The sequence below is a fragment of the Schistocerca gregaria genome, chromosome 2 (genome assembly GCF_023897955.1).
Source record: "Schistocerca gregaria isolate iqSchGreg1 chromosome 2, iqSchGreg1.2, whole genome shotgun sequence".
NCBI lineage: Eukaryota > Metazoa > Arthropoda > Insecta > Orthoptera > Acrididae > Schistocerca > Schistocerca gregaria.
The window spans coordinates 506141863-506156003 of record NC_064921.1 but is presented as its reverse complement, the minus strand read 5'-3'; the positions used below and the strand labels follow the sequence as shown (position 1 = coordinate 506156003).

General features: G+C 36.9%; 1 protein-coding gene across 1 annotated transcript in view; it reads left to right on the top strand.

Moving 5' to 3' along the window:
• The window catches only part of LOC126328907 (cytoplasmic dynein 2 heavy chain 1), a 906666-nt gene that overhangs the window by 617100 nt on the left and 275425 nt on the right, over positions 1-14141 (top strand). Inside the window, exons 48-49 of the mRNA XM_049996078.1 lie at positions 4809-5041; positions 9587-9700. Of these exons, the coding sequence (XP_049852035.1) occupies positions 4809-5041; positions 9587-9700 (347 nt within the window). The remainder of the gene's footprint in view (positions 1-4808; positions 5042-9586; positions 9701-14141) is intronic.

The following is a 14141-nucleotide window of genomic DNA, read 5'->3' as shown; positions in this document are numbered from 1 at the left end:
TGCGTGGATGATACTTTAATATCATAGATACATGTGAGATGAAAAGGAATGCTTATCAGATGCTGAAATGTAAACGGGGGCAAAAGGACTTCCAGACATAATAGCAAAAGATATAATGCATAACCTTAACCTTTTGGAAACTGAAAATAGTTTCTGCATGGAAAATTGAGTTTGTAAGGAAATGGAAATCATAATGAAAAAGGGTATCGATATAGACAGAAGGAAATTCACCCCAAATCCTGTGAAAGGGCTGGCAGTCATAACTGGATCAGAATAATGGAGGCCTAACAGTTGAACATGAAAGGGAGCAATATAATCAGTTTACCATTACCCATGTTCACAATATGACTGTGATAGCTACAATTATGTGATTCCATAGTGCTTATATTTACATGCAGCCTTATTAATGTGCATTTTTAGTTAGATTTTTAATATCATAATACCCTTAGTACTTTTCTGCATACCTTAACTGCTAGTGTCATGTATTGTACTGCTTAAATTAAACATCACATAGAGGGAAACAATTAAAACAAATTGTAACTATTCAGTTTAGTTGTTAAAAAAAGGCGTAATTCCTCCAGCTGTATCCAGATGTTGGTTTTATTGGCAACTAGTTTCGATGTTGTTACAACATCATCTTCAGGCCCTAAATATGACATACCATACATAAACAACCAATGCAACAGTAATTTAAGAGTTATTATGCAAAACAATTCTATTATAACCATATTACATTATGGATAATTTTAATGAAAGTAATTAAATTTTTGGTCATTTCCATTAAAATGCCATCACTCTGGACATTAGCCATTTACGTGGTATCACTAAATACAAATGTAGCTGTATATGCACAATCATTTTATTGTAGGTTAATATCAGGTGTTAAAAAATGGGAGTATATAAAAGCTTAAGCGACAAGCCGTTATTGTAATGGATAATAATATAGGCATGGAACATTGTAAATTATTATTAACTTTTTTCTTTTTTTTAAAAAGTAATGAACTATAAAGAGGAGAACATACACATTGCCAATCTGACAAGTTAGGTAAACTTCATTGTTTACTAGTAGTGAATGGTGCGCAAGGTAGGTTGTTTTGCATAATAACTCATAATTTGTATAATAACTCATAAATCACTGTTGTTGCATTGGTTGTTTATCTATGGTATGTTGTATTTAGAGCCTGAAGATGATACTGTAACAACATCGAAACTAGTTGTCAATAAAACCAACACCTTAATACAGCTGGAGGAATGATGTCATTTTTTAACGTATATTATACCAGCTGACATCCTAAGTTGTCTGTTTTAATTATGGATATATGAAGCTTCAGTTTAGTTACCAGTTGCAAGTGCTATGGGCAAATGACTATGGTAATCAGCACATGAAATAGTAGCAGGATGTGACGACAGAGAAAAGAAATAAAAGACACGGCCATCCTCATGAAGTAATTGGATATTACTGTGACAGATGTTATGTGAACATGTAAACAAGTAAGTGGCAGTTACTTAGTTATTCCCATGTAAGTGTACATGCAAGTCCTGACTGCCTACTCTTGATTTCCTGGTTCAGGTTTGACACTGACTTTTACTTTCGTTCGTTAGTTAAACATGTTTCTACTTAGTTTTTCCCTCTAGTAAGAAACTGTTTATTAGTTCCAAAAGATAGTGTATATTCCTGGTTCATTAATTGAATAATGGAAAATCTTGGTTGGAATATAAATACTAGAAGGAGTAAAGGTAGCAAATATTTACACACTTGAATTGTAAGGCAGTCAATGAAAGACTGAAAGCATTGCAAAGCTTTCAGATATGTCTTTCTTCAGAGCTTCTAGCACTTACACAGTACTCTTGATTGATTACATTGTACATTGGCAGACGGCTAGGGGAGAGAGGCAGCAAGGGAACAGGATAGGAATGTGGCACAACTGGGCTCACCCCACATAGGCACAGGGAATTGCATCACCGTGGAGTGGGTGAGTAGATTGGAAAAGGGGGAAGATTGGAGAAGTGGCGGGGGCTGAGAACTTGGAGGGAGTAAGGGAAAGAAGAAGATGGACAGACAGAGAGGGGGAAGAAGAAGATGGACGCAGGGGGAGAAGGATATGGACATGGAGAGGGGAGAGGAGGAGATTGATAGAGAGAGAGGAAGGAGTAGATGCACAGAGAGAGGAGGAAGAAGGAGATGGAAAAACAGATGGAGAGGAGAAGATAGAATTAGAGTGTGAAGGGAGGAGATGAACGGAGGGAGAAGGAACATATGGACAGAGGGTGAATTTATAAATACTTAGGTTGAATAGAAAACCTCAGAAATGACTTACAAGCTTTTGGGGCTTACAGTCAAGTTTCTAGCTGTCTTTCCTAGGTGTCAAGCACAAGCCTTGTTTCCTCTCTGGTTCAACCATAAACTGTCAGTGGCACACACTATATGCCATCTTAGCAGTAGTTTCATATTATTGCCAAGCTTTTTTTTTAAAAAAAAAAGAAAAGAAAAAAAAGGAACAGTGTAGAGAAATTCAAAATTAACAGAAAGGCAATTACAGAAATTTAAAATGCTGTAAGTAACATAATACTCTTCATAGATGAGTGCATGTTAAAGATATTTTTTGGGTTCCGTATCTCATTCGATAAGAATGGAACACTTACAGATTCGCTTTATTGTCCCTCAGTCTGTCTGTCTGTCTGTCTGTCTGTCCAACTATTAAAAACCGTTTCTCTCAGGAATGTTGAAATCTGTGCCACGCACTAAAGTGTACAGTCCCTCAGTTATGGAAAAAATTAAAGTTTCTAAGTCAGTGCAGTTAAAAGATACAGCCATTTATGTCACATATTTTGATATAACCTCACTCACCAAAACCTGTAGGGGACTCCCCTTGGCCTAGTATCATGAAACTAGGCAAGAAGAAAAAGTTTCACAGTAGAAATAAAACAAAAAATCTGAAAGGTGTTAATTTTTGTCTATCAGTATGAAGACCCGTATTCTTCAGGCATGGGTAGACATTTAAAGTTGAAATTTATATCACATGCTATTGTCTACAATCCCTTGGCAGTGTAACAAGTTAAGCTTCTAAGTCAATGCAGTCAAAAAGATATGGTCGTTAATATCACATATTTTGATTCCCGCAAACTCACTTATTAAACTCTGTAAGGTACTTGCCATTGACCTTGAACCATGATTTTTGGCAGGAAGCTAGGTTTCATAGTACAAGTGAATGAAGGGAAAAACCAGGACATTGTTAATTTGTAATTATCTCAAGCTAAGGAAACTGTCCTTTTGTCATTTGTTATCTAACTTCAAACTTAAAATTAAACCATTCTCTAATTCCCAGGACAAATATCTTGCCAATATCAATGTCAATAACAGGCAAAAATCATTGAGGTTCTTGAGTCTTGGTATCAATGAACTGTCTATATTCCTAATTAAGCTTATATGGAACCTTCAAAGTGCGAATCCTACTCACAACTGGCCATCTTCTTGTCAATGATTTTCTTTTACAGAGTTTACTTATGTATAACATCTTTACATTTTGGCTTACTGTCTCTGTTGGTTTTGTTTTTCTGTTGGCTGTTTCGTTCTTTAATGATATTGGGATACAATTGCTAGGCTATCATGCAGCATTTACTATTAGCAGTTTGTTGGAGGTCAAATAGCAAACAAAGAAATCTGTGTACAACTTATAACAAAGAAAACTAAAGAAGCTGTGAAGATATCATATAAAGAGAAAATAATAAATTGCCTATGAACCTAAAAATTTGTAAGCCATCAAGTTTAACAAGAAGGAACACACACTCAGGAATATTCTGGAATTCCTTATGTATACTCATCAAACCATCCTTGCACATTTACTGTGATGTGCATGAGGAAAAATACACAAATATTTGCTGCGGACAATGCCAACACAATTTAATGAATAATGACACCTAAAATATGTTCTTACCCATCAAATACCTTTATTTTTTTTGTGACTAACCATGATATGACTTTTGCAGCTCATTTTAGAACCTCCAACATGCTTTAAACATGGTAAAAAATAAACCTGAACTGTACAACCACTATAGGTAGGACTGTAGTAGTAGACTTTCCATGTTTATATTAATCAGTAGTTCAGGAATTGTGCTCTGTGACTTCTTCCATGGTTTCACCAGGTATAGCAAATCTTTAGAAATAGCAATACTATTGTATGTATATTTTTATGTAGTTTACAAATGTTTGCATTGACACTGTATATTATAACTTCACATTAAGGTCAACAGTCACTTCATGACAATGGTTTTCTTATGAAAGGTAACATGCATCTGTAATGCCCTTCCCATCTCTACCAGTAAATCTATTTTTTCTTTCACAAAATGTTTAGAATTTGAAGTTTTCTGATGATAACTGTATATTTTCTTGTCACTTTATACAGCAGCTTGAGATATCCTAGGTCAGTCAGTGTTCAGTACCATTGCATTGACTGAGTTGTAGCAGCCGATAAAGGTTGAAAGATTCATTATGTTAGAATTTGATCAGCAGTGTGGCCCTCATGTGTGTAAGACTTCTAGACTCAAATATCAATATATATGTTCATTACTGTTCTAGCACCTAATTTACCTCTGGAAACCTGCGCAGTGAATTTGCAATGTAATATTATCATGAAAATATTTTATAATTAGAGGCAAGAATAAAAATGATGAAAATATGTGTAGCAGATGTAACTGCAGTACATATTCTGTTGTTATGGTATTACTGTTGGTGTCAGTAAGGCCTTTGAATATCTGCTTGATAAATAAGCAAACTTTAAATTTTGCTGTCTTATTTTTGTGATCAACAGGGCGTGAAGGCCATAACTTAAATTTGCTGATATTGCCAGAGGTGCTGCAAACCATAGCAAGTTCTGATCGTATTTTGTCAGCTCCCTGTGGTTCACTTGTTCTGGCTGGTCAAGCAGGAATTGGCCGAAGAGCTACCATTCAAATTTTGTCTGCACTGCATAGTGTTAAATTAATAACACCAAATATAACAAAGCAGTATGACCACAAAAACTTTTGCAATGATTTGAAGGAGGTATGTGTTATCTTTCTAAGATATTTGTTAACTGCATGTCAGAATATCAACAATGTAGGTAAAGATAGATTGCTACTTACCATAAAGATGACATGTTAAGGTGCAGACAGGTGACATTTTACTCATAAGCTTTCAGCCATAGCCTTCATCACAAAAAGAAAGAGGAACACACACCATTCATTCACACAAGCAAGCATGCCACATGCACACATGACTGCCAACACTGGCAGCTTGGACCAGAATGCTGGTCTGAGCTGCCGGAGTTGGCAGTTGTGTGTGTGAGGTGTGCTTGCTAGGGTGAATGAATGGTGTGTGTTTCTATTTCTTTTTGTGATGAAGGTTACGGCTGAAATCTTATGGAAAATCCAGGATGGAATGTAACAATACGAGAGAAGGAAAGTTGCTACTCACCATATAGCAGAGATGCTGAGTCGCGATGGCACAATAAAAAGATTCACAAAATCATAGCTTTCGGCCATTAAGGACTTTGTCAGCAGTAGACATACACATACACACACGCACACACACACTCACGCAAGCGCAACTTGCACACACGTCTGCAGTCTCAGAGAGTGTAGTTTCAGCTCTCTGAGACTGCTGACGTGTGTGCAAGTTGCACTTGTGTGAGTGCGTTTGTGCATGTGTGTGTCTACTGCCACCAAAGGCCTTAATGGCCAAAAGCTATGACTGTCGGAATCTCTTTATTGTGCCTACCACGAATCAGCATCCTTTTATTCCATTCATTCATGCCTGAGTTACTCAATATGGTTGTGTATCGTCATCCATAAAAATGAAGTCAGCATCGAATATACCCACGATAGGATGCACATGAGTAAGAGGCATATTGTCACAATAATATTGACCAATGAGTGTACCCTGTTCAAACATTTGCAGTTAATATATAAAGATAGTAAATGTTCCTGAAAGAACAGCTTCTCTAGAATAAATCATTTATTCTAGTGAAGTTGCATGGTCATCAGTGGTATCTGTTCTTTAGAGAACAATTACTATCTTCATATATATAGTTAAAGCTACCCAGCCATTGACCTTCGCCTGTGCAAATGCGCACTCTTACGGAATCGTCAACTTAGTGTGCGCGAGTAATGAGTAGATGGGTAAATATCTGTTAGGTACATTACGTATGTAGATTGTGGACAGTTGGGAATGTGGGTCTCATGGGAAGCATGCAAGGGATAAGTCCTTGCAGTCGCGCTATTCATCTGTGTCCTCAGTGGAAGCAGGAGATCCCAGGTTCAAGTCCCGGTCAGGGCACTCATTTTCAGCTGTCCCCATTGAGGTAAATCAACAACACCTGTCAGCAGCTGCGGGTTTAAATTAATTTTCATTTGGAGTTAAGTTTCTTTGAGTAAGAATGTCATTTCTCTTCATCGCATTGTGTATTTCTTTCAGTTACCTTGCTTACTGTATTGTAACAGTTCTTTGTATGTAAGGTACAAGTTTCACTGAGCTATGTTACTTGGCTGTGACTCATCACACTTAAGGTTTGCCCATCAGTGTAGTTCTGATGGAATGAACATGTAAACAAAACCTGACAACTCTGTTTTATTTGTTAATCTAAATATAGTCTCACTACAGCAAACAACAGGAAACATGTCTCTGCTTAAACAAGTTTATATCACTCTTTTGACACAATTAGGTCCCTCTCTACTCTAACGGTAAAGTCACATGTTAATAAAACAACTTAATGTTCTTTGAGTGATGCAGTCACATTCATTCATCGATGAATTACTTGTACTTATTATTCCCATCATGAAAGAATTCTTAGGTACTGTCAAAAGAATTATACTGGGTGTTTCTCCTAAAAGTCATTAGGCCCACTCTCTCTGGTGTTTCAGCAGATATTTGCAATTTTGTTTTTGCAACATGTAGCTAGCATCAACTGAAATAAATACTGCTCATCGTGCCTTTCATGTGATGTCCAGCATTGATGGAATGATGCAGTTTGTTTCCTATTTCAAACAAAATAATTTTTGAATTGGAGTTCTACATGCCCATTCGATAGAACACTACTAGTTTAGTTTACTATGATATTAATTTTACAACAGGAACAGTAAAAACATGGAATAACTAGTAATCTAGCAGTGACTGAACAGCATGGTTCTACATAGCAGTAGCAGTTAATGCTGACCAGGATTGTGCTGTCATTGTTGGAGTACTCATTATTTCTCAGGCTTTGCTTTCCTTGGTAATACATTTGGTGAAACGAGTATCACACTAGAATAATTTTAGACTGCTCTGTCAAATGGGCATGTAAAATTCCACTTTAAAAATAAGTTTGTTTGTAATGGGAAACCAACGGACATTTTCCATTGACACTGGGCATCACATGAAAGATGTAATGCCCAGCATTTGTTTGGGCTGACTTCAGCTACACAAAGCAGAAACAAAATTCCAAATATCTGCTGCAACACCAGAGAAAATATGCCTGGTGACTCTTTGGACAGACATCCTGTATATGATTTTATATTAAAGATACAAAACTGTTTTAAAATTGGTTAGAGGCATCTTAAAAATGTGCTTTTGACTTCTGGAAACTATGCTTCAGTTTTAAAAACTGTTCACAATTGTAAAATTATTTTGATAACATTAACAACTACCTTCCTATATAGTTACAGCTCTTTTCCATATACCCCAAATTTACCTGTTCATATTAGTGTTTTTGTATTGCATAATAATTTTTACAACTATAAATTGAAATATAATGCTGATCATTTATGCTATCCACACTGTAATAAAAGACATCATTTATATTTGTGGGTTTTCTGGTCCTCTTTGCAAAGTTCACAGCATTATTTTCAGTTCATCCATGAATATTTTTATCTTACTTGTAACAGATATGAAGCAGCAAGCATCCAACATTTCAGAAAAACTTTGGCACACTGCACTCTGGTAAGAGATATGATGTCATGCAGTTTAAAATAAACACTGAGCTCTGTACTGAGGGGCATGTTGTTCATCTGCAGGGATGAATGAGCCCTTATACACAGTTTGACAGTGAATTTTAAAAAAGATTATACCTTATACAGAAGTGAATCCAGTAGTTTCAGCAATGTTGATTTTAACATGGCTGTTGTCATGAGCCAGCCCACCTGAAATGGGACAGACTGTGCTAGTGGTAGGAATGAATCTGCTCCAACTGTTCACAATGGCAATTCTGTCATTTTGAAACTCCATGACTACATGTTAACAGTATTGTGTCAGAACCAAGCCATGCAGTTTTTATCTCTTCAGAAATTCTACAATTAATCTTTGGTCCATTTTATTTACTTTTTTATGCTGAAAACTGTACCATGTATATGTTTTGCTGGGCTACCATAATGTGGTAAAAGGCAAATGCCCTAGTTTTCAGAAAATACATCTCATCACACTGCAGCCATCTTCTTCTGTTGTTGATATTTAATTGTTTTTGCTGTCTTCATTTGACAAGGTGATACAACATACCTACAATCTGCATTGCTAGCTCTATGCTGCATCAACTTAATGACATTCATAGATACGCAACAAATATCCTTTAGTTTTATACCAAATTTCTACAGTTTATTTGTCTACTGCCTGGAATATAATCTGTAGTTCTTGCTGCTTCAATTGACTGATCGAGACCAAAACTTTTAACACAAGAACTCGTTATCATTGCAGTGATATAGAAATCATACTAAACATGCATAGCTTTGAATCATAAATACCCCAGTGTCCTAGAGTGTGAGGTATTTTCTGACATTCAAATAAAACTATATACATATGGCTTCAGTTTGGATTTGAAGTTTAATAAGGATTTAGAAAATTTTCTGAATGCAAGATGTACAGAAGTTGTCTAAAAAACAGTAAAACCACCAGTTAGTCAGTAGGCTCAAGTGCCCATGTATTCATATATTCCAGTAATCATAATGTTTACAAATATTGTTGAATTTAGAGTTTTTAAGAAGTTACAATTAAAGAACTTTACATCATACGGATTGCACTGGGATTTGGTGTCAAAATGTCCAGTATACATAAATTGATACCTGGGAATAATAAAACTTTTGATATTTACTTCTGAAAAATAGCAATCAATGTTCATGGCTACAACAACATTAAAATATTATGTCTTAATTACTTATGTAATTACTGGATGACAAATTGTAATAATATCTGAACTACAGTTTATCATTAAATAGATGTGTTTAGTATAAAAGTGTAAAAGGCAACATCTAAAGTTATACTTTAAACAGTATAAACTAGTATGGTTACAGTTCATTTGACCTTACTTTTTACATATATGATTAAATATTATGTGAATTGCAACGAGTTGTGACATTTTCACAAGTAACCACCACATGTAATTGGACAAAAACATAACAAAGGATGGATCATTTTTTATTGTAACTGTTATTTTATTGTAACTTAGTCTTCTGCATTAGTGTTTATAGGAGAAAACTTCGATATGAGTGTAGTATTGTAATTCCAGAAATTGTAGTTTTACATAGACATATTGGAAAAATATATATCATAAATGTTTTAGAGAGGTAACTGTTAATAATGTTGCAGGTAATGCATATGGCTGGTGTGAGTGGGGAACAGGTGTTCCTATTACTTGAAGATTGCCATATACAGATGACAGCTCTGCTCAATATGGTCAATACGCTACTTCTTTCAGGAGAGGTGCTCTCACATATTTATATACATTTTATTTAGTGTACATTGTATGACATATATTTGTACACAGCATTCAAATAACTATAGTACATATCCTACAGAAAATTAATTTTATACATTTTTCATAACAAAAGACTCCTTCTCAAAACCCGACACACTGATAGATAGATTTTTGTCAATCATGAAGTGTTGTATTAAACTGCTGAAGAACAACTTAACACAAAAATTTCTTGAAGTAAGCTTACATGCCTTATAAAAGTGTCAAGAAAAGTGTCTGTCATTGGACCAGGAATTAAAGTTGGTCGCCATTCAGAATGATCCTCAATGGTATAAGTTCACATTTAAAGTTATTGTAGTTTGCATCACATTGGATAGGAGCCCACTTTTCAGCCATTCTGTGCATCCCCCTTCTTTAACTGATGGCATCCAGTGAGGTTCATTTTCTTTTTGTATACCTAGGCGTGAGTCATCACTAGTTGGTGATAACTGCTTCTTTGCAAGGTGGCACTGTTCTCATATTTTGTAGCAATACAGTTTCATTCAAGAGGGACTGAATCATTCATTGTGACTGAACTGTCATTGATGGACTATGCCTACAGAAGCTATATACATAGAGTTCCCTTTCTTTAAACTATTTTTTAAGATCTGTTGTAGGGTCAATACTACCTTGCATGCTCCTACATTTTCACAGAGCCCAAACTCATCTTCCCTGAGGTTCGTTTCTATTAGTTGTATTCATCTGTAAATGATTTGTGTCTGTATTTTGCAATCATGACTTATTAAACTGACAGTTTGGTAATATTCACACCTGTCAGCACCTGCCTGTTTTTGAAATTGGAATTGTTATACCACTATCCAGTTTATAGCTAATATAATGTGATGTAATGGGAAAACTGCTGTAAAGCATTGCATTAACAGCTGTGGGTTGGTAGCCACAAATGTGGCGATATGTGGGTCAGAATACACGTAAGGGGGATTGTGAGACAGGGCTAGCCATACTCAGTGGAAAACTGCATCACACAGCGATAATGACCATAGAAGGTGGGCTGATGTCACTGCACCAGGGCAAGTATCTTGTTACTAGGGGCCAGGTTTGAGCCCCAGAGAGATATAAATGTCTGGATTTTTAGGCAGAAGGGATTCTCTCACAGTTGGACTCCAGCAGCATCATCATGGTGCCAAGGGCTTTGCCACCCATTGAGACTACTGGACATCACCAGCACCAGCCTTGGGGTCGACTCAGGGCTGTGCGTACTGTCTCCAGCACTAAGTTCGATATGGAGCCTTGCCAATCTGCCGTCCATGCCTACTGCCACCAGCACTGAGTTCCTAGTGGGACTTAATGCCTCAGCACCACCCACTGTCCGACTCCTGTCAGAGGGTAACAAATTGAAGACCCTGCACAGCTGTCTCCAAGCACTGCCATGATAAACACGTGTGGAGCAAGGGTTCGCCAGGGCTTCAAGCTGTCCATGCCGTGGGCCTACCATCAGCACCACAGGGCACCTAAGCAGCACCAGGGTGAAATCTGGTACCCATATGTCAGTATCAGCCAGTTACAAAAGATTGAGGCATTTTGTCTCACTGAGCCATGACTTGTCATGTAATGAAATTTAATAATGGCATTCTTTACTGTCAACAGTGTCTGCATACAGTGTAATTTTCTTGAACATACTGCCCCTTTTGCTGAATCTGTAACAGTGATTTGCTTTAAATGTAATCATTTTGGACACAGACCTAGACAATGTGGAAAGTTCAGGTTGCTAATGATAAGGCAGAAGTCAGTTGTGATAAGGTAGAAGTTGGTTGGTAACACAAGTAGTTGCAGAGTTTTCTGTCTGTGTTAGTGTTGAATTATTGTTTTTGTCTTATTTGTGATTTTGTTCTGAGTTATAAAAATGAGTGTGGTGATGAAATGACAACTCAGAGACACAAGGTGTTATCTGAGATGAGGCTGTAGAGTCAATTTGTGATTTCGTTCTGAGTTATAAAAATGAGTGTGGTGATGAAATGACAACTCAGAGACACAAGGTGTCATCTGAGATGAGGCTGTAGAGTCATTAGTGAATCAGATCATCTCAGGATGTGTTAGCATTTGTAGAGGAGATCTCAAGTCATTGGATGATATAGGAGGTTGCTTGGATATGAAATATTATTGCAGAATAAAATGTTGCATTTAATGGAAGAGGTGAAGTTGTTCATATGGTATGCAGAAGTGTTATGCAGTGCAGAAACTTTTGAGTAGCTGAGACATGGGTTGGAGCAGTGATATAGGAAAAGAAACAGTGCATGATTTTTTTGTGAGAAATTGGGTATGGTGTCTAGAAGGTGTGATGATGCATTAGAGGACTCTGTGGATAGAATTATGAAGCTGTATTATTCACTCTTTTGACTTATCACAGAGTGAGGTGTGAACATAGTGATCACGCAGTAGGATGAACAATAAGTACTTGATGCTTTACTGTGTGGTTTAACACTAGAAATATCAAGGAGAGTATTCACTGGGGTGCCTAAAGATCTCTGTGCAGTGGTTAGATTACCTGCTGGAGTTCAAGGAAATCAATAGGTTGACATGGATAGGGGATAGGAGATGTGTTTGCACCAAATGTTAAGTATTTTACTTGTGGGCATATGGGGTGTATGCAGAGGTAGTGCTACCATCCATGAAGGAATGTCACTTTGCCATGGAAGAAGTGAATTCTTTACGTCATACCATTATTGAGGATGGCGTGAAAACTGATCCTAGATTAATAAAAGCAGTAAAGTGTTTTGTGGAACCAGGAATAATCAAGAAGTTACAAACTTTTTTTGATCTCACAAATTATTGCAGGCAGTTTGTGAGGAGAACTGCAGATATAGCATAGTCATGTATAAAACATGGTCATGTATAAAGCTGTTGCAAAACGGTTTTTAGTTTGTATGATCAGAGGAATGGCAAGAAGTGTTTGTCGAAATGAAGAAGGTGGTAACATTAGGTCTGGATTTGATTTTTCCAGAGTTTCAGAAGGAGTTCATATTATCATTTGATGTGTTGAATTATGACCTTGGTTTAAGTCAGGAGGTCAATGGTCAGGTATGTCCTGTTGATTTTGCATTGAGACAGTTCAGTGGAACAGAAGGGAATTACTCTACATTGGAGAAGAGATGTGTAGCTTGATGCATGGAGTAACAGACTCCCAGTGTTACCTGTGTGATAAAAATTCCAAGGTAGTGGTGCACCATGCTGCTTTGAAGTGTTTACTAGATTTGAAGGACCCATCCAGTAGATTGAGAAGATGGGCAATAAAACTCAGTGAATTTGAGTGTGAAGTAATCTGCAAACCAGCGAAATACATAAAAATGCAGATGGATTGAGTAGGAAGATAATGGTAACACCTTCTATGGTCATTATCACTGTGTGATGCAGTTTTCCACTGAGTATGGCTAGCCCTGTCTCACAATCCCCCTTACGTGTATTCTGATCCACATATCGCCACATTTGTGGCTACCAACCCACAGTTGTTAATGCAATGCTTTACAGCAGTTTTCCCATTACATCACATTATATTAGCTATAAACTGGATAGTGGTATAACAATTCCAATTTCAAAAACAGGCAGGTGCTGACAGGTGTGAATATTACCAAACTGTCAGTTTAATAAGTCATGATTGCAAAATACAGACACAAATCATTTACAGATGAATAGAACTAATAGAAACGAACCTCAGGGAAGATGAGTTTGGGCTCTGTGCAAATGTAGGAGCATGCAAGGTAGTATTGACCCTACAACAGATCTTAAAAAATAGTTTAAAGAAAGGGAACTCTATGTATATAGCTTCTGTAGGCATAGTCCATCAATGACAGTTCAGTCACAATGAATGATTCAGTCCCTCTTGAATGAAACTGTATTGCTACAAAATATGAGAACAGTGCCACCTTCCAAAGAAGCAGTTACCACCAACTAGTGATGTCTCACGCCTAGGTATACAAAAAGAAGTCAGGACCTTAAAGGGTGGCAGGCTGCAACAGCAATTAAACGTGCATTATGGATTTTTGTGTAGATAGACTAAATTAGGAGCACATATGGTTGTGCCAGTGGTATTGTAGGGGGAAGTACTATGTGAAATGCATTGTCATACCTTGTTGGGCCATGGCGATAATATGAAGTGTGTCAGACAAAATCGACAGAAGGGAAGGAAGAATGATGTTGATCAATACATTAAAAATTGTGTAGAGTGTAGACAGTGTGTGGATTTGAATCACGAGTAGGTTCTGTTGCAGATGTTGACAGAATTGACAGACATGTTAGGACTATTCAACTGAACACCAGCAGGTAACCATATTGTGCTGACAATAATAGACGATTTTTCTTATTATATATAGATGCCCGACAGTCACAGTCCCACAAGCAATGGTGAATAGGTAGATAGTGAAGTTTTTTGGTGCCGGGTATTGTAACTACGCACCA